Source organism: Felis catus, chromosome C1 (assembly GCF_018350175.1).
Source record: "Felis catus isolate Fca126 chromosome C1, F.catus_Fca126_mat1.0, whole genome shotgun sequence".
Taxonomy (NCBI): domain Eukaryota; kingdom Metazoa; phylum Chordata; class Mammalia; order Carnivora; family Felidae; genus Felis; species Felis catus.
This window is the reverse complement of record NC_058375.1, coordinates 48,578,114-48,599,953: the sequence shown is the minus strand read 5'-3', so window position 1 is coordinate 48,599,953 and position 21,840 is coordinate 48,578,114. Positions and strand designations below refer to the sequence as shown.

The window sequence follows — 21,840 nt, the reverse complement described above, 5'->3', positions numbered from 1 at the left end:
ACAGACTCATGATTTCGGCTCAGGTCGTGATCTCACAGTTTGTGAGATTGAGCCCTGCATATGACATCAAGCACTGCATCAGGCTCTACATTGACAGCATGGAGCCTGCTTGGGATTCTCTCTCTCCCTCTCTTTCTGTCCCTTCCCCTGCTCACACACACATGCACTTCCTCTCTCTCTCAAAATAAATAAATAAACTTAAAAAAATTAAAATAAAGCAAACAACATAGCAACTACTATATTGTTGGATGTATAACATATGTAGACATCACGCATTTATGACTTAGAGCATTTAAGAGTTGGGGGGTAGCATGTAACTACACAGTTGAATGCTTTTTCTATATTGCATGAAGTTTATAATATACAATCTAAGTAGGCTGAAAAGTTCATGACGTTTATTGTACATAATTCCCAAAGACATCATTTAAAGGAAATCAAACTATCATGCCTAAAAAGCAAATAGAAGAATTTAAATGGAATTCAGAAAATTGAAAGATATTTGAATAATCCAAAAGATGGCAGAAAAGGAGAGAGAAAAAACAAAACAAAACAAAACAAAACAAAACAAAACAAAACAAAACAAAACCAGAATCACAGAAAACAAAGAGCAAAATGGAAGACCTAAATCCAACAACATTCACATTCACGTTGAATTGTAGGTAGTTTCAACATCAGAGTAAACATCAGAGATTACAAGACTGCAGGAAAGCAACACCCAACTATATACTGTGTATAAAAGATGCACTTTACATAGACTGGGACGGAGAAAACGGTGCTTTTGACTGATGGTGCTGGGAGAGAAGGTTAAAAAAAAAAATAGAGGGAGAGATGTTATACATTTTGGACTTAGAATCCATAGGACCTTCTGACTGGATGTGGCCAGAGAAGGGAAGGGGGGGAGTCAAGAATTCATCCCAATTTTTTTGTTTTGATAAAAAGATAAATGAGGTGGTCTTTACTCAAATGAAGACAAATAATTGAGGATCAACACAGAGAATGTATCAGTTACCAGAGTTAGAAAACGGTAATTCTGAAATCCCCACCCCCGCCTCCTTGACATTGACTCTATATTCTCTCCATTGATAGCAACGCTATCCTTCAGAAACCTTGACCTCTCTCTCTCTGCTGCACCTTTCACATCCAATCCATCAGGAAACCTCACCGTCTCTACCTTCAAAATACATCCCCAAATACGACCACGTTTTACCAGCTCCACTGCCATCAACCCCATCTTTCAGCTGGTTTACTGCAAAAGCCTCTTTGGGGTGTCACTGCTTCTGTCTCTCACACCCCCCATCCCACAGTTTATTCCCAACATAGCAGTCAGGCAGCAGTCTGAATGATCCTTCAAAAACTAAGTCATATCTGTCCTGTGCTCATAATTCTCCAGTGGCTTTCCATTTCCCTCAGAGCAAAAGCCAAAATCTTCACAGTGACCAATAATATAGTCCCAAATTACCTCGTAAACTTATTCCCTACAACTCTCATTTTGGGTCATTCTGCTCCATCTTTGTGGCCTCCTTGCTGTTCCTGTAATGTCACAGGCAGGCAATCCTCCCTCAGGACCTTTGCACTGGTTGTTCCCTTGGCCTGGTACATTCTTCCTTCAGGTTTCCAAATGTCGAATTTCCTTCCCCTCCTGGTTGTTAAGTTTGTATGTCACATCAGTAAGGTTTACCCTGACCACTTTTTTTTTTTTTAATTGCAAACTGCTCACCTGAATCCATAAGCTTACTTCCTCTTTTAACAACTTTAACCATAAAATAAACTCTATGGCTTTCTCATTCTATGTATTGTGTATGATCCGTCTCTTCTTGTTAGAATGTAAGCTTGACAAGGGGCAGATTTTTGGAGTGGGGTGCAGAAGAAGCTATTTTCGTCACTATTTCTCACTCAGAACGGTAACATGAACATAGGCACTCAATAAATACTGGCTGTTTAAACAAGCATCACTCTAAAGAGTTTAGACTTTATCCTACAGATAACTGGAGAGGTGTCAAGAGTGACAGGGTCACATCTATGTGCTTTCAACACATAGTTGAAATTCTGTGGACTAAATGTTGTGTCCCTTCAAAATTCACACGTTGAAATCCTAACGACCAAAGCGATGGTATTGGGAGGTGGGGCCTTTGGGAGGTGATAAAGTATGAAGGTAGAGCCCTAATGAATGGGATTAATGCCTTTGTAAGGGGTTGGGGAGACCAGAGTCCTCCCCTTCCACTTCTTCTTCAACCCAGAAGAGGATCCTCACCAGAACCCAACCAAGGTGCTGCCTTGATCTTGGCCTTCTGGCCTCTACAGCTGTGAGAAATAAAGTGTTGCTGTATATAAGCCACCCAGTCTATAGTACCTTGTTTGAGCGGGACGCACTAAGACAAAAGAATCAGAGAGGGAAGGATTAGAAGAAAGAAGGTCATCAGAGAGCTGTGCAGGAATCCAGGTGCGTATACAAAAAATACAGTGAAAGCCTGGGTGGGAGGGAACACAGAAGAGTTTATTTATCCAGGGTAGGTCTTTGTATCCACGAAGTCATTTCAATTAGCCAATGTGAAATGCTGGGGACATACCTAAGTCTATACACAGAATCTGTCAATACTGATACACATAGCATTTTTTCTCTCATGGTCCTACAAAGCCTGTCAACTGTATTTGCTTCAATACACTTGAAAAGAAAGTCCTACTAACTCACAATAATTGCTTCTCAAGGGACTATATAAGACAAGTGTAGGAAAAACTCAAAAATGTAGCTCCTCAAAAGTCAGGTCCGGTTCTGGAGAGATCTGGGGCTTCTGGTAGCCCACTTGGGTTTGAATCAAAGCTTCCCCACTTACAACTATTAAGACCATGATCAAGTTACCTCATTGTTCTGAACCGTAAAACTGACGTAATAACACTGGCCACACAGACATGCTGGGTTGATCAGAAAGGGCCTGAAGGTGTTTGTCACATAGCAGATACTCCCAGTAGGCTGCAGGGGTAGCACAGTCTATGTGCTACACTAACTAATAATTATCAGGTCTCTATCCAGCCTTCCCATTAGATGATAAGCTACTGGAGGACAGGAATCGTGTGACCGTATTCTTGCTTGGCCCAGTGTAATCACTGCAACATAATGGAAGGGGTGAAATCACTATCTCCATCCATGCACCCCATGCACCCACACTGCAAGGTCTTTGTACACCCGCTTATGGAAGACTGACTGACTTCCTGAGGCTAGGGCCAGGCTGACTAGCACTGGGGATAAGGCAGGGGACAGAGAGGCTTCCCAAAGCACAAATGCCAGAATTCTGGGCACACAACGTCTTGCTACATGGTGACCCTGGAGCTTAAGTTCATAAATTTAAATTCTAGGTTCAAACAATTCAAAGGTAACCCTCACCCAAGCCTACCTGTCCCAGAAAGCCAAAGCCACAAATTTGACTTTGCCTCCCTCACTCTACACCTCCCCCAATGAAAATGACTCCAAGTAAGACAGACAAGAGTGTTTGGAGAGAGGGATGGCCATGGTCCAGCTGGAAACCAGTTTCAGCATCTGGTGACTGCACGGGTTGGTGTTCTATGAAAAAGGTCTGGGCGAAAAGCAATATTTTTTGCACAACTATTCTGGAGAGAGTATTGACAAGCACGAGGCAATCCCTGATGGGTGCCCAATTGATGCAACTAAAATCAATCATCCACAGGATGGAGGCATGTGCCCTTCTAAAAGGAAATGACTATCAGTGGCACAAGTCTGAAATGAGTGGAAAATGAATGCAAGTCTCAGTCGAATGAAACTATAAGAGGTCCAAAGCCAGAAGAAATCCTATTCTATTTTTTTTCTTCATGCTGAAGTTAACCAGATGGAGTTTGTTTTGTTTTGTTTTCCAGTAGCAATCTATTCACATACTTGGAATGAAGGATTTGCTTTGGGATAGATGATCTTTTCTTTTCTTTTTTTTTTTTAATTATAAAAATGAGACAAAATAGCTTCCCACCCCGCAAATCTAGAGATTAGGTAGTTTTTTGTTTTGTTTTTTTTTTCCTTCTCTTTCTCCTCCTTCCCTTCCCTCTTCCTCTCCTTTCTCTCCTCTTCTGCTTCAGGTGGTTATGTTTGTGACTGCATGTTTAGAATGTACTTTGGACGATGCAATAACGGAACAGACGCAGCATGTCAGAGATGTGCATTTGAGACAAAGAACATAAAAAATGTAACTTCCTCCCTGCAGTGTTCTCTAGGAAACCAATGTGTTGTAAAACCAAAGGTCAGAGTTCACAACAGAATTGAGGAGAATAAGTAAAAGGAAAGGAAGGCAAAGAAGCCACAGAAAAAGGCCACTGATGGTGCACTAGGAATCTCCTGGGGCTGTGCTTGCTACCCAGAGTTTTTCTTCTTCATCGGAAAAATATGGACAACAACTGTACCTATTTTACAGGGGTTTCTAGATTAAATGAGATGTATATGCAAAGCTCTTGGCACTGAGACTGGGAAATAAGCCTTAAAAATGAATGGCAGGCATTGTGATGATTATAAATATCATGCAAGGAGTTAACAAGATTATATATATAAGTCCTGTCCACAGAAAAAGATACTCACTTAAATGTGATTTTTATTATTACTATCATTATTATTCTTATTTTATATATTTTATAGGTTGTTTCTGTCTCTTTGCTTGTCTTCTCTGGACTGATGCTTTGGGTGATCTGTTCTGTTCTTGACTCAGATTTTGTCCCATCATGTGAGCATTTAGATTTCCTAAGATTTTGCTGTCTATAACCCAATAGGTTAGTCTATGGCCAATAAAACTATAGAAGTAGAACTGCCTAAAGTGGAACTCCGAACGCAGCTTGATTGGCTGATGGCACAAAATCAACTAACTACAGAAGGGCCAACAATTTCCATGACTCCCGTCGAAAGTCATAGTAGACTATTATGAAGATTTTATTAATGGCGAAAAAGAGGTCACATTTTTTATTTAAATTCAGGGCTCATGAAACAAGCGGAACCAATTCTTATCCACAAAGATATGTCATAATGTTTGGGAAAAGATGGCTTATATCCATAGCAACAGAGCAAACTTTGAGCCAAATACTGGGAAGAGTGTTTCCAGACTGACACAGATGTTCAATTTGCATATTAAGTCTCTGAAAACCTGTTGATGGACAGCTGCATGAACAATGCATCCTGCACAAAGAGTTGGTTTACTGGATCATGATCCTTGTTAAAAAAAAAAAAAACACAAAGTCTCTGGATTGTGTGATCCAGGAGTTCTGGGTCTGCGAAGGGTGATTATACTATGACGCAGGGTTGAAAAGGGCTATGTTTCAGTAATGGATTTTCAATGTGTCACAGAGAAGAACGGATATCTAGGTTGAGAGTTGTGTAAACACATGACACTAGTTAAAATAGGAGAATGAAAAGCCTGAGTCCCATGGCACCTTCAGACAGTGGTGTCATCTCAACTTCTCTAGCATGGGGTTATTAAGACCAATCAGATGTTATGTTATAGTCACTAAGCTTCCCTACTAGACAGTGAGCTCCTCAAAAGCAGGGCCTGATGAAGGCCTAATCCATTTAATTCCTCCAGAACATGTGCTTTGAATGTAGCCATCCATCTATGCTTCCATGGATGGTGAAAGAGAACCTGAGGCAGCTAAGTATAAAATAGCAATATACTAAGAAATGGAAACTAATGGTGATTTGCATCCATAGCCAGCTTTGGATCAGACCACTGTAACTCTGCTGAACATTTGGAGAGTCGGTATCGGAATCAGGCCATAAACAGATGATTTCAGTGTAACACAGTAAATGTGAGGTTGGCTGAGCCTAGGTCTCATTTTCCCTTGCCTTCCACATGTAATCTCCCTGAGGGCCCACTGACCTCTCCTGACCTGAGTTCTCAGTCATCATTGTCACTGTCCTCATTCAAGCCCACAAGGCTTTCTGTCTGTGGACTAACCTACTAAAATCATCTCCCCACCTTCAGCCACGTGTCCTCAGGCCTTCTTCCTCACGGCTGCTAGCTGGAGTCTGGACAACTGAGATCTGAACATATGTGTCCGCTCTGCCAACCGTTTGCTGGTTCCCCTTGGTCCACCAGACAAATATCAGCTCCCGAGCATGTTCTACAGGGACTTCTTATGATGTGGTCCCTGCCCAGCTCTCTAACTTTTATCCTAAGTCATTCTTCTAAGAACAGTTTATGTCACAATTTAAACGCTGGACTATGTGCTATTACCTCGAGTAGGCCTTGTTATTTTTAACTCCCATATCTTTGGTCCTATGCCAGTTCTGCCTAAAAGAGTAGCCCTACCCTTCTTTGCCTGGTTTGTCCCTATTTACCTTTTAAGACTCAGCACAAATGCTTTCTCCCCCTCAAAGCGTTAGCTCTTTAACCTAGCTTTCGGTCAACTCTGCTTTGCACCTCTGGTATAGTATTCATGTCACTTTTATGCATCTTCTATCTTCCCTATTAGACAACCCCACAAATTCATCAAATTTATTAAGCACCTTCTATGAAGGAGGCACTGAGCTTGACGCAAAGACAAGTATGATACGGCCTTTGCCTTTAAGGAGCTCATAGATTTCTGGAAATGACAGATTAGTAAACCAATAATAATAGAATACTATAAGTAGAGTCATGTCTTAAAGGACAACTAAAATTATCCAGGTGGTAAAGAACTCTCTGAGCAGAGAAAGAAACACATCCAAAGGCACAGAGGAGTAGAATAACATAAGCCATGGGGAAGTTGTGGGTAAGGCAATCTAGCCTTAGTGACAAGTACATGTGTGGGACTGGAAGGGCTGGACCATGAAAGATGCGATGTGCCCAGAAAACTATCTGAATGAGGTCCCCAAGGCTATGGAGAACCACTGAAGGATTCTGGCTGGAGAGCAACATGGTCCTTTTTACAGAGTAGAGTATCACTCTCACGGACGTGAGAAAAAAAAAATGGATTTTTGCGTGAAAGGTAGGTGTCAAGATGCGTTAGTCACCAGTGCCTGGACCAACATTTATTCCTTTGGCAAATGCATGCTGCATATGCACCATATGTTAGGCTGTGCTCTAAAAGAAAGCTAATGCTTCTGATTTAGGAGCCTGCAAATTTTATATATGGGGCAAATGGGGAGGGTGACAAAATGGACTAGTCAAGGCTATGAAAACATTTAAGCCCGTATTGAGAAAGTGTCAACTTACCAATTTTCCAGTAACGCTCTGACCACCTTCATTCAGCCAGAACCCAGGGACCATGGCTGAGAAATAAGGGCCCCAGACACCTGGTACAAAAATTGGGTCTTTGCTGATCTGAAAAGAAAGAGGCAAAGTATGTGAAAATAATTGACGCTCAGGGCTAGAAGAAGCCTTATCCTCCTCCCATCTGATGTTTCTGTGACCATGTGATTCAACTTCTTATTAAATACCTTCTTTGGTAAGAAAGTCATTCCTTCCAAAGGAAAGGCATGGCTTCATCTTTGGATGAAGGTCTTCCTGTTACATTCATTTAAGATGTCGGAGTAGCAAAAGATCATTTTGGAAAGAAACTGGTAGAACATTTCCTTGCTGGCTCCCTCTCTGTGGTAGACTGATTGCAAAAATGTCCCCCATTCTCTACCCCTCCCTGTGTCCATTTCCTCTGCAATGTGACTTTACAACTTCTCTCACTGACAGGTGGAGTCCCCACCCATGGAATCTAGGTCAGCCTGGTGACTTGTCCCGGCCAACACAATGAGACGGAAGTCGTACCACCAGTCTTCTAGGCTTAGGTCTCAAGAGGACTGTGTGCTTCTACTCTCCCTCTTGGTTCTCAACCTCTGCAAAGAGAAGAGCCCAGACTAACCTGCTGGATGGAAGGACATGCAACAGAACTGAGGCAACCCAAATGTAGCAGGTGTATCTCAGATATAAGAGACAGCCCAAACAAGATCAGTAGATTACCCTAGTCAACCAGCACTAACAAGCCCAGATCACCACAATCACCCAGCTAATCGATAGACTTGTGAACAAAAACACATGTCTTGTATGTCACTAACATTTTGTGTTTGTCACCTAGCATTTCTGTGGTAATAGGTAAGTGACACATTTCCTTCCTTCTCCAACTACTTACTAGTCAACTAATAGCATGCCATCCCCCCCTCTTGGGTGCTGGGGACAAAGAGATGAATCACACAGAGTTCTTATCTTCAGGAATCTACCAATCTAGAGGGGAGTTCCACAGGTAAATAGACAAATAGGATGCAGTGTGGTCCACAGTATGGTAAAGACAATATATAGAATGTTATGGAGGGACAGAGCAGGCCAGGAGTGAATGGTCTTAGGGAATAGGACATAGCTCAGATGAGCAGGACTGAGGCAGGCATTCTAGGTCAAGGGAAGGGCTTGAACAAAGCCATGTAGGTGAGGGAGAGGTGTTCTTAGGACTCAAGACACTGCAACAGTGTGTTTGTAGCAGACCACAGAAGTCCTTTCAGGTATTAGGAGAACACATCAAGACATGAACCTGGACGGACAAGGACGGACCAAATGTTCACTCATTTGGAATGGTGCGTGTTTCTCATCCATCTAGCAGGGACGAGTGTTGAAGTCATATTTCTGGTTGTGGATAAGTGTAGGGGAGGGTGGGGAGGGAAAGGGAGGGAGGCATGTCAGATCTACTCCCACATGTCTTCTGGATAGGCAGCAAATCCATTCATTCATTTATCCTACAAATATTTATTCAGCCCTTATTATGTGCTTGGTACTATGTCTCATCCTGGGGATACAGAAATGAACTGAATATTCATGATTTCTGCCCTCACGAAATTTTTAGTCCAGCATTTTAGCACACGGACAAACATTATTTAATTGTCTTGACCCCAACCGTTCCAGTTGCCTTTTCACTAAACTAGTGAGTCCTCAAATCAGGATTTCCGAAGCTCCAACAGGAAGGAGGTGAGTCAAGGTAAGGGAACTACAAAATACTGTCAACTCTAAATTGTGTGAAATCAAGATAATTTATAAAAAGGGACATTTAACACCTAAAAAAGAAAGAATAATGTCAGGGGAAAAAGACAGACTTTTGCAAGAAAAGTCAGTTTGGCTTACATTGACATACTTCTTTCCTTACTGTTATAACAGATGTTTCCTGAACTCCCACTGTGATCCAAGTCTGTGCCAGGCACTGGCAATGAATGTTAAACAAAACAGCACAGCCCCTGCCCTCAGACAGATTACAGCGACCAATCATTCAAGTTTGGCCAGGAATCTCTTGGTTTAGTACTGAAGGCCTTGCGTCCTAGAAAACCCTTCCGTCCTAGGCAAAAGGGATAAATCATTGGGCAGCCTCAGAAAGATATTAATCAGACCATCACACGATGTGTAATTATAAAGTGTGATATGTAAATGAATGAAAATCAAAAGGTCTGATAAAAGCAAGTAAGTGAGGTACCTAATCCAGTCTATGGGTCAGGGAAGGCTTTCTTAGGAGATAACATCAGAATTATGAAGTAAAACATATATAGAAGTTATTTAGTAGGTGTGAAGGTATGTGTGTGAGTAGGAGTGTGTGTATTTGAGCTTTTGTGTATGTGTGTACGATAGAGTGTTCCAGCCGGAAGGAGCACACACTATACGATCTTCATTTTTGTCACTTGGTCTTTGCCCGTGAACATTTATCATGTGCTGGGCCTAGAAACTACTCCCTAAACTGCATCCCAGAGCGGCTTTGGGGTGAATAAGATAGCTCATGTTCACAACCATTAAGAACCCAGTGTTTGACAGGTAGATGGATAACCACCAAAGTCAAATCATCTCTTTTCCTGCCCGGCACCCCTTCCCTTCCAGGACTCTTAGCCCCATTTGATAGATAAGTCTCAGAGAGGCTGCATAAGATATCCACAGTGGGATTTGAACCCAGGTGGGATTTGAACCCAGGCAGATGCCGGCCTCAAACCAGATGGCAGGCTTTATTTGTAACTTATAGTACATACTCTGCTTTGGAAGGTTACGCATCACACCCCACCTCCACCCTGTCTCAAAATTTAAACCTGCTCCTGAGTCAGCCATAGCAGAGCTCCACTGGAAGAGTGTGGTTCTGCGGCTCCGAAATGTCAGGTGAAGGCTTTGCCTGGCTCTGCCCACGTATAAAGCTTTGAGCCGACTCCTGCTCACGCTCACTCGTTTGAAATGGCAAATGCTTCTCATCAGACATCTGAGTGAAGCGAGGAAACCAAGACAGAAATATGTTCCCCAGAGCATTTCCAATCACTTCCAAGCCCTGTGCTCTTGGAGAAAACAAGTAATAGTTTGTTTTGAGAGAGAGAGAGAACGCGCATTTGTATATGTCTGTGTGCTTTAATCCTTTGCAATGAACCTAAATATTTAAAAATATTTTTGTGAAAGCTCTTAACCCATGCTGTGGGCTATCCTGGAGGCTGCTCTGTTACCCAAAGGAGGGAGTTCATTTTACTCCACTGGTAACAACTGTCTGTGCAGGACGCTGACTTCCTAGTAATCGTGGTGTTGTTGGCAACAACAACAGCTAAGATGGACTGGCTACTTACCAAAGGCCTTACTCCAAGCATATTATAGGAATTAAATCACTTAAACCTCATGAAAACCCTAAGGGAAGATTCCATCATTATTCCTATTGTCTAGATGTGTAAACTAAGGCTGAGAGAGTTCAACTGCGTGTCCAAGGTTATAAAAACTGCCAAGCAGTCAGGCACCACACTCTACAGGTTCCATAGTTGTCTCTGCCAAAGTGTTGTCTTAGTTTTAGGCTACCTTTGCTTCTTGGAATCCTTCTTTGCCTCTCGAAGGCAGAGAGCAAGGGCCATCACAGTCAATACAGACTCATTCAAATGGAACAAACCTTTTGGTTTTGCTGACAAATAAGTTAGGGAATCTGCATTTCCAAAAGCTTTTGATAAATTTTCTCCAATACACTTGTGAAGAGGAGAACACATGGGTTGAGTCAAATACCTATCTTTATTCTATTCCCAACTGCCATATTCCAGCCAGGTGATCTTACACAAGGACATAAATGGGCCTCAGCCTCAATTCAAAAATGGAAGGATCAGGGCACCTCGGTGGCTCAGTCGACTAGGCTTCTGACTCTTGATTTCGGCTCAGATCTTGTGGTTTGGGAGTCTAAGCCCCGTGCTGTCAGCACAGAGCCTGCTTAAGATTCTCCCCCTCTCTCTGCCTCTTTCTTTCTCCCTCTCAAAAATAAACATTTAACAAAATGGGAGGATTAAGGGGCACCTGGCTGGTTCAGTCAGTGGAGCGTGTGACTCTTGATCTCAGGGTCGTGAGTTTGGGCCCCATGTTGGATAACAGAGGTTACTTAAAAGAAAAGAGAAAAAGAAAATATATGGTTATACAAAAATGGGAGTATCGATGTGAATGTTGAAAGACTTCTGTGAAGATGAAATAAGTTATCACCTACCAAGACCTTATTATATGTTAAATACCAAATAGACATTAGTTCTCCTTGAAACGAAGTTTGTATGAGAGAACAGTCAGGTGACAGAGTTGAATGACCACAACCAAAAGTAATTACGATCATGTAAGAAGGTCTCTAGATGTGTCCATGGCCTGATTTAGCCAATATTGTTAACACTGAAGTAGAAAGTGATACAGAAGTAAAGCTTATCATGTTTTCAGATGGTGTTAACTTGGGAGGATTGCTTAGAATGGGGCATGTCCAAATCAAGATTCAAGATTACTTCAAAGAGCTAGAACATTAAGCAAAATACAAGAAACTAGTTAACATTTATTTAATTGTATAAATATTTGCACTTAGAAGGTACTGGAAATATTCTCATATTCTTTTTAATGGGTGGTGGTATATGAGTATTCCATGTGGTATTGTTTAAACAGTATACAGACCCTTGCTATATTCTAAAATCGTGTGTGCTATCAATAAAGTTAAAGAAGCCCACAATGAGACAAAACATTTGGTTGCACACCATACACCAGGCACTGAGATCAGCATCGAGGCTATTAAAGTAACAAAGTAAAATGGTAATAACACGAATAATTAATAATAAGGCATGGCTCCTTTCCTCAAAGAGCTCCTAGTCTGACCAGGCAGACAAGAGGCAGAAATTCAGAAATTACAGCAAATCATGCTAAGCCCCACAGTAAGAGAGGGAAGGAGGGGTAGGAACCCAAGCTGTAGTCTTTCCATAGGTGGCCACACGGAGCGAGGCCTTGAAGGAGGAGTGTTTCCCTAAGTAAAGAAGGAGGGCATGCCAGGCAGAAAGGACTGTGTGGGCTAGGGGCACACTCATGAAGCTGCACAAGCATTCTGGTTTTCATGAGGGCTTAACGTTCTGAATTTTACTTTAAATAAAAGGTCATAAAGTTTGAAGGACAGGTGTATTTCTGCATTTATATGTCCTAATGCTTGTGAAAAATTCAATTTTGAAAAAGCTGTGGCTTTTTAAAAGGAAAAAAGCCTCAAACAACCCTCTAAGTCAAGCAATGAGAGTAAGAAATAACGCAGAAATAAGGATAATAATAATAAGAAATACTAAAATGGCAATCGCTAACAGTTACTGTGGGCTTCAGAAGATGCCAAATACTCTTCTAGGCTCTTTGTAGAGGTTCTATCACATAATACTTGTGACATCCCAATGAGATAGGTCCTATTATACTTACCCCACAAACGAGGAAATCTAAGTGGAAGGAAATCAGATAGATAGTATATAAAAGGGTAACTTTGGATCCAAACAAGATCCAACCTATGGACTACCAACTTCTTTTCCTCTGCCGACTTTATTTTCCTCGTCTATAAAGTAGTTAGATTGGACTAGAATATTTAATATCTCCTTTGTCTTTGAGATTATCTAAGATTCCAAGAACTGGAGTCATTCTTCTCCAGCTGGCCAATCAGAATTCTCCAGCAAGCTCTTTCAACACAGACTCTGCTCTGTGGCTCAGAGGATCAAACTGGGTGGTCTCGAGGGGCTTCTCTTAACTACGGACTTTGCTTTGCCACCTCTGTGACCCATGGCCAGGATTATAAGGGATATTTGTTGACTGTCAACTTCGTGGGTTGTATATAACGGCTACCATCTATAATTATATTTGCTAAGCACATATTCAGCAAGTATTTATTGGATACACACTGAATTCAAACTATTGTTTCCAACACGAATAGATACGGAAAGATGGGCATCAGAGCCTCTTGAGGTTTGCAATCTAGGAGGAGCCAGAGCACAGGATGGGCTGGGTGTCAGTCAGGTATCAAGTGATTTGTAAGTTTCTATTTGTATTCAGTCTTGCAATGACCCTGATAGTATACGGAGTCAAATATGCACAGCCCATTTTATAGCTGAAGACAAAGGCATGCAGAGGGTAGGCAAACTACCCAGGATCACAAGGATCTGAAATGGTGCAGCAGGGATTAGAAGCCTCTCTCCATTTGTTCCTGCCTCTTTTCATGTCTGTGCCCAAGCTGGCTCCGTTAGTGGATGCCACTGGCTGAGTTTCATCTAAGGCCGCGCTGCTGTCAGCTGAGTTTCCCTTCGGTGCTAAAGCCCGAGCGCCTGCTCACACCTCTTTCTGGGAGAGATGACTGGGCTCAGAGCAGGGAGCTACTGCAGCAATTTCCGTTCCGCCTTGCCCCCACCCCATCATCCCCGAGGTTGGCCTAAACCTCTGGCAGGGGCAGCAGGCAGGCTCCAGGCGCCAGTGGTCCTGAGAGGGAACAGGAGGTTTTGTTTTGAGTGCCTCCAGCCAGGTTGGGAATTTTAGAGGGTAGCCGCAGGCATGTGTGGGACTGAGTATTTCCGTGGTGGCTCATCTCTCCCTCCAAATGGACTGTGCTATCGTCTTACTAGAAAAAAAAAAAATTATACACATTCCAGCCAACTCCCAGCTCACTACACAGTGCAAAAAAGAGCAGAGAGAATTTGGTTTTTGAATAGGGCTCTTAGCATTGACCTCTATTTTTGCACTTCTCAGATGAAACTGTTGTGAGTTACTTGCTTCTCCTATGAAATAGTGAGGAACCACATCTTCTCTCAAAAGGCAGTGAACACAGTTTAGTAATGTCAGCAGAGACCTTGGAGTCAGACAAACCTCAGTTTCAATTGTGGTTGGGTTGTTTATTAGCCATGTTCTTTTAAATCTCTCTGGGACTCAGTTTCCTCATCTATAAATGGGGATAATCTCACCTCCCACAGAGTTTTGTGTGAGTCCTAAGTGGTATAATGTGTTTAAAAATCTTAGGACGTGATATCCCCTCAAGAAATGTGAAATAACAGATGGTTTAATTCCACTCCTTTTTGGGACAGTGGGAAGATCTGGAATACAAAGTCCTGGGTTGGAGTCTAGGCTTTGCCCCTTCTTAGTGCTGTCCCTTTGGAAGGTTCTCCTTGCTCTTCCTTCCTGGATTTACTCCTCTTTGCTTGTCTCACTCGGCACATCTCACGGGGGCAGCCCATCCATTCCCACATGTGCACTGACAACTTTTGTGCTGTTGAGTCCCAAATTTTCGTCCTGAACTCAGGCCCTATTATAAACATCCTTTAGAAGTTCCCTGTGACATAGGAGAGCTTTCTGACCTGGCTTTTATCTACAAGTCTGGTCTAATCACACATGGTACATTTCCTCATCCTTTGCCCCATTATTTTTACTCCAACGAGCCCATCACAGCCCAGAAATCCCCACGTACACCACCTTCTTTCTCATCTGTATGTCTTCATAATTTCTCTTCTCTCTAAAAGGCATTTCTTCTGACTTCCCCCTAACCCTTCCATGTCCTTTTATAGAACTTAGCTCAATATCATCTGCTCTGGGAAGCTTCTCTAAACTCTGACTGGGTTATTAGCTGCTTCTTCCGGCATCTTCCTTAACCTTCTGTCCTTCTATACTGTAGATTATTTTGACATATATGTCTAAGTGTGTATACCTACATCCGTAAGTCATATGTAATTGGATTACATAATTAAGTAATGCATACTTAATATGCTATGTGCATATAATATGCTTTGTAAACCAAACCATACACATGCAGCACATGGCTAAAGTTATTAACAATGTCGCAGATATTCACAGCTGTAATTCACCTGTAAGCGGCACAAAGTTAACAAAGCTTCAGGCTTGCCAAATCTCCCTTTGCTATATTTGGAGGTTTCTGAAAGGTTAAGAGTCCTCCAGTATAGAGCATGCCCTTCCTAGAAATCCAATCCCTTTATTTCAGTTTGAGCAAAACAAGAACACATGAAACCTGTCTACAGATACCTCCTGGGGCTTAGCAGTTGAGCAGGCGGGGAGGGCACTGAATGGGTTTGTCACCCAACCAAACAGTCCCCAAATCTGGGATGGAGGGAGGCAGCCAAATGTTGCTTGCAATGTCCTGAGTTATTTGCAAAGTATTTTGGACTCCTTAAACCCTGAATTCCTTATTCTTCATCATTCTGAAACCCATATGTGATCACAAGAGAAATTTAATCCATATGTTTCTCATTCACATACACTTAAAACACACCCAAAGTTGCTTTGCAAGAGACTGAATGACCAAGAAAACTTTGAGGCAGTCCTAAAATTTCCCCCAATTTTCTCTTCCTTGCAGACAAGAAGCCACACTTGGCCTCCTCTCTACAGATGCTTGACTGGCTCCAGTGAGCTCAGACCGGCTCTCAGCTTTGAAAGTTCCAAGAGCTGTATGACCCCAAAGATATAAAGTCATAGCTTGCGTCTTTTCACAGCCTAAACAATCTGCACTGGGTAAACAGTTATCGGTCTCTTCTGTGGATCCTGTGAGGAAGGGAGGAGGGGCTGGTGATGTGAGTGGGGGAAGGGGAGGCAGCTAACAAGAGGAGAGAGGGCACCCTTTCTGCGTGGTGGTCACCAGATGCTCCAAGGTCACATGGTGAGCTGGACCCTCCGAGTCAGAACCCTATCTTCTACTTCTGTCACATCCCCAGGAGTGAGCAGAGGACTAACTGAGTGCTTCTCCAATATGACCCAGCCGATGCCTCCCTTTGATTCTAAACTAGCTGTTTAGGAAAAGCAGCTCTCCCTTACAGAGTTCAGTAAAAAAAAATTGCCTCAGGCAGCCTTACAGCCGAGGCCGGTCAGCAGGTGCACACGAGCATGACACAGCCTTTTCTCTGTAACAAGCACACGGCACCCCAACGCACAGAGTCTCGGTCAGGTACCCTCAGACTTCCGACTGCTAAGTTGTGGGCACTTTCTCTTCCTGCCCCGCTCCTGCTCAGCTTCTGAGCTGCCCTTGTTACGACTTTTGCTTTGATACCAGTGTCTAGTCTCACATGTTGTCTCCTAAGTCTGACCCTGGGTGTAGAGATTGTCTGGTGTGGCTCTGAATGTTTGGTCCTAACTTGTTGTATGACTTTGGTCCTTGGGGTGTTCCTCTGGAAAGTGGGGCAAACAGGACCTCTTTTATAGACCCGTAAAGACTAAATGTGGCACAATCTATTATAGGCCTTGGTACAGTGCCTGGTACATTCAGTGACCCAGGGAAATGGAGCCCGTATTAATATCATCACCTCCACACTGGCCAAGGTGTACTTCTTATTTATGGAGTGGATTACATGCAGGCATTTAACTTTAAAAAGCAAGATCTGACACCATCTTGACTGGAAATCTAAAGTAGGGTACAGGGTTTGCGCGGGCTGTAGGGAAGGAGCAAGATAGGAATCAACACGATCACTCAGGTGCATTAACTTCTACTGGCAAGATCTGTCATTGGGCGTAAGTACAACTGAGAGGTGCCTGTTAACAGGGTAAGGTGTAAAGGCAAAGAGAATCCTGGCTGAATTATAGCAGGGCCTCTTTTGAAAAAAGTCAGCATGTCTGGGCAGATGCATCAATCATTGCCTTTTGGAAGCACTTCCCGAAAGAACCCACTCCTGCTTCTCAGGTTCGGCTCAGGGAATTTGGGACCTGGGACGTGTCCACACAACTCTGGACCTGAAGAATCCCGATCTTCAGAACTGTCTCTCCGCTTTTGGCCTAAGAGAAGATGAGAAGGCTAAAGTGGCCGGGCAAAGAGAACTAAAGACTCTGGGACACTTGGGTGGTTCCGTGACCGAGGGACCGCCCATGTGTCATAAACTGACAAATGTTTATTGAGTGTGAGGGTGAAGGAGTTCATCCCTTACATCTGCTCTGTAATGAAGGAGACTGCGAGAGCATTAAAAAGTCGTGATGGTCAGATAGCAGGAGGTCAGGAGAAAGATGGAGAGACAGGGTAGGAACCCCACGTTGTTTGGCCACCGAATATGTTACCAGAGGCAGCACACAAGCGACACAGGTACCAGCACGTCCATGTCAGACAGCGATAAGGGCCTGTCTTCCTGCCGTGTCTGGGCCATGCCTCTGAATCCTACACAGGCCAGCACACCAGGGAGTCACCGCCAACAGCTGGAGAGATGTCTACGCGAAGCTTCTGTCGTCCCTACATGGGGCAGTTTTACATCCACTCCCCCACCTGCGATGCTGGGCAAGGCTGTGACACCTGGTTTCGATGGTCAAGGGAAATGAGCTTCAAGGATGTTAATTCAAGTTTCCAGGCTCACAAAGAGGGGCAGAACCAGCTTTTAGACTCAAATCTGACTCAAGAGTCCACAAGCTTCTTGAGACACCTTTTTATAGAAAAAAGGCTGCACACAGGAGAGACAAGGACCCGGCAGGCAGACAGAGTCAGCCCAGCTCCCTTTGTGCCCTGAATGGAGTATGTCCCTTGGAAAGTCAGTAGACAAGATGGGATTTTCCTTTGTCAAAGGGGGGGGGGGGGGAGAGGGAGAGAGAGAGAGAGAGAGAGAGAGAGAGAGAGAGAGAGAGAGAGAGGAATCATATATTCCCGTGCTATCTTTTCCCTTTTCTCCATATTCAACAGTTTTTTGAGAATGCTAAGTGACTCTCAGATTTAAAAAAAAAAAGGGGGGGGGACTTAAAAATTGCTTCCCTATTTGAGTGAGTTTTTTTGGAAGAGAAATAGTCCACAGAGGTAAGGAGACCAGAGGAAGAAAGGGCACTCAGAGGGAAAGCTGATCTGGAGGGTTTGCCCTCTGCCTGTACTCTATAAAAGACCATGCTAATAAGTAAGATATGTAAACACTGTAGGACAATCAGAAACAAATGAAATGAGGGCTTGAGAGTAACAGTGTTCAGCTGTGGCCAAAGGCCAGGAGGCAGCTTTTGTTATGAATAGATCATCTGCATGTGAAACAGACCTGATTTTAACCCTTGGCGGAGGCTATCCAGTGTAGAAGAATGTATAGGGCCCATCTGGATTTCCTTAGACAAAAGAAAAACAGGGGATAACAGGGAAGAGAGGGGGAGAAACAGCTATCTGTGAAATAATATGACATGATGTAGGGCAGAGTTACAGTTCTGTGAGAGTGGTTTAAATAGTTTCTGTGTTATTAATCGGTAACAATTGGGCTCGCAAGTAACAAATGAATGACAGTTACAATGGCTTTTTTTAAAGAAGTTATTACAGGTGAATGGAGGCAGGCAAGGGAGGGAAGGCCACTAACATTTGCCAAGCACCTACTAGGTGCTGATTGTTTGATACACATTCTCCTGCATAATCTTCATGATAATCCTGCCACTTCCTTCAGGTTACAGATGAAGATACTCTGACTCACAAAAGTCCCGAGCCTTGTTTACAGTCATATAGATGCTCCAGGTGGCAGAATGGGGATTTGATTTGATCTGGTTCGGTCTGGTTGGGAAGAAGGCTATGCTCTTCTCCTTATACCAGGCTGCCTCCTGGCTACCGGAAGAACAACAAAAGTCCAAAGAACGTAAGGGGCCAGTGGAACCAGCCCTTGTCCTTTCCCTTCCCGGACATTTGAGCTCTTGCTGTGGGTTTACAGACAAGGGTCAGGGCAGTGCCTAAGAGTGCTCTCAAGGAGCAAACCAAAGCTGGCTTCTGGAGATCAGTGTGCTTCCCTATGGTCCTGCCTTCCTCCCTTCTCCCCACTCATCATGCAGGAATCAGCGACAAGATTAAACGAAACTGGTCACCAACGCCAGCCTGGCTTCCAGGATGTGTGAATTCCGGCAGAACTCTCTGTGTGATGGTGTAGACTGTGATACCCTGTGTGTGTGGTGTAGACTTATTCGCCATCGGCCTAGCAATTTGAGAATTTGGCTCTCACCTGAGGGACAGATGTCAGAGTGAGGAGTAAGAGCTATTTTTCCACTTCGCTGGCCTGCGCTCTCAAGGTGGTGACTGAGCACTCAGCCATGGTAGGAGGGAATGTCCCTGTGCAGCTGCCTCTGGGGGGGTACAGAGAAGGGTGCGGGGGTTAGAGAGGCCGGGGGGCCGGGGAGACTACTTCATCCAGGCTGACTGGTGCTGTGCAGTGGGGCGTTTTGGTTTAGCCAGGTCAGGAATCACAACTCCATGATCAAGCTATGAGACCCTGGCAAATGCCGGTTTCCTCCAGCGTAAAAGACACACAAGAATATTCATCTTCCAGGATGTTCAGAAAGATTAGAAGCAATGCAAAGAAAGCCCTGACGTGCTGCCTGCACACAGTAAATAATCAACAAGTAAGAGCTGCACTCTCGTTTTCCTAAAGCCAGGAAACGTTTCCTCTGTATTTTTCTGAGTTCAGAGTACAGACCGGTCTGCTTAATCCTGGTAAGGTACAAACAACAGCAGTGCCAGCAGAGGGTGGGAATAGCTGGAGATACAGTGAGTTTTAAGTGGAAGAAATCTGGGTCTCATTTTTTATGCCAGACCAGGAGGACTGTTTGGATCTCAATGTGGGTTCCTAGTGGGTTCATGGTAAAAAAGTCATCTAATGTTTAGACCTGAGGCATTTCTGTTAATCGAGGCTCTGCACTCACCTGGCAAGAGTTTATAGGCTAGCTGCCTTGTAGGGTTGTGGGGCTATTAACCGACATCATGCATGCAAGCACCTGGTGTGGTTTCCCACACACAGTAGGTGCCTAACATGGGTAATGAGAGGGGGACCCAGGAAGCATCTGGGGACTGGTGGGCATCAAGATTCTGGAAAAGAGAGACACTTCACACATTCCTTCAACAAACATTTAACTGAGCACCTACTATGGGGTCAGGTTCTAGGGAAACAGATGAAAAAGATACTGTCATTGTCCTAGGTTTTCAATGTAGTTAGGATGTATGACAGCTAATCTACGAATAGCAAGAAACTCTGATAAGCACGTCAATAAAGGCGTAGGTTCTTAGTATAACAATGGCATGAAGAGAGTATTATGGTTTGGCTGCAAGGCAGAATTTACAGTAATAATAACCCAAATCCCACAAATGTGGAATTGCCATATACGAGGAGCAAAGGACTATGTTAAGTGGCTTTATGTGCATCATCTCACTTAATAATTACCGCAGGCCTGTAAAGACAGGTATCAGTATTCCCATTTTACAGATGCAGGAACTGAGGCTTAGAGGAGTTATAGAACTTGGTCAAGGTAAGGCTTCCAGGAACAGGAGATAAGAAAAAAAAAAAAAAATCAAACCTATGAGTGGGAGGACAGGCAGAGGTTAGATCATGAAGGCTCTATCATGACAGGCTAAGTAATTGGGATTTTTCTCTTGAAGGCAATGAGGAAATAGTCCCAAATTACGTTTTGGTTACTCTGTAGCCAGAAGCCCACGAACCCACTGCCGTCCCCTCTCAAGCACACATTCAGGATTACCAGAGTTGGACTTGCACGACGGTTCATTTTAATTTGTTCTGATTCACAACTGAATGCATAATGGATGATAATCACCTGTTACATTGCCCCAAAGTTCTTGTGGTCCACAGGCTACGTAAGTGTCCCACACAGAGCTGGGCCTTCCCTGCCCCCCTGGAGCCTCGGGGCTGCAGATCAGCTTCATGGTGTGTAAGTGTGTGTGGTTTCTTCTATTTTGCTAAGTAAACAGTTCCATCAAAATATGTTTATCCAAAAGCCCTTCACTGCCTCACCTCATTCTATCCATCTCCTCTGTCCTGATTCACCCTCCCACAGCTTTTGGCCCCTCTATGCTTTAAACGGTCCCAAAGTGCTACTTTGATCTTGGACTTTTAAACCGCCCAAGCTACACATCTGACCTGCACTTTTTTTTTTTTTAATGTTTTATTTATTCTTGACAGAGAGAGAGAGAGAGACAGCATAAGCGAGGGAGGGGCAGAGAGAGAGGGAGACACAGAATCGGAAGCAGGCTCCAGGCTCTGAGCTGTCAGCACAGAGCCCAATGGCAGGGCTTGAACTCGTCAACTGGGAGATCATGACCTGAGCTGAAGTCGGACGCTCAACCGACTGAGCCACCCAGGCGCCCCATGACCTGCACTTTGAAACCACCTGACTCTGCCCTGGTTCAGTTAACATCTGGCCCAAGACCCTTGCTCCATCCCTCATCCATGTCATGCCTGCTCCACAGGGCCTAGCATCTGGATTTAGTCTTCCAAATCCTGGCTTTCCCCAATAACTTTGGCTAAAATGCACTCCACTAGCTCTCCCTGCCCTGAAAGTCTTGGTTAGGATCATCACCCAGAAGTGGACTCAATTGAGGACACCAGCCTGGTACCCACACTCTACAGAAGGACTCTTGCCTACGGCCAAGGGTAAAGGTAGTCTTCCATGGAGGAAATACCGCACACCACATATGTTCCCCATTCAACAGCCCATGTTCCCGAGGGGCCTCAATGCCCCTAAGATGTCTCTGTGCTACAGAGGGTTTCCAGACAGCTGTCACTAGCTCCACCAATGCTCGACACCTGTAGGAAGTAGGAAAAGTCGTTTTGTTTTTTTTTCGATAAAGAGAGGAAGCCCTGAAAAATCAAATGAATCGCTCTCATTCACCTGGACACAAAGTGCCAATGTCAACATGAAGACCCTTCTTTTTATTTCAAAGGTCAGTAATTTC

General features: G+C 43.8%; 1 protein-coding gene across 17 annotated transcripts in view; it reads right to left on the bottom strand.

Moving 5' to 3' along the window:
* FGGY (FGGY carbohydrate kinase domain containing) overlaps positions 1-21,840 on the bottom strand; it is a 418,575-nt gene that overhangs the window by 132,737 nt on the left and 263,998 nt on the right. For all 17 annotated transcript variants that reach the window (XM_011284961.3, XM_045035922.1, XM_045035926.1 and 14 more), the window contains one exon: positions 7,176-7,283. In XM_011284961.3, the coding sequence (XP_011283263.1) occupies positions 7,176-7,283 (108 nt within the window). The remainder of the gene's footprint in view (positions 1-7,175; positions 7,284-21,840) is intronic.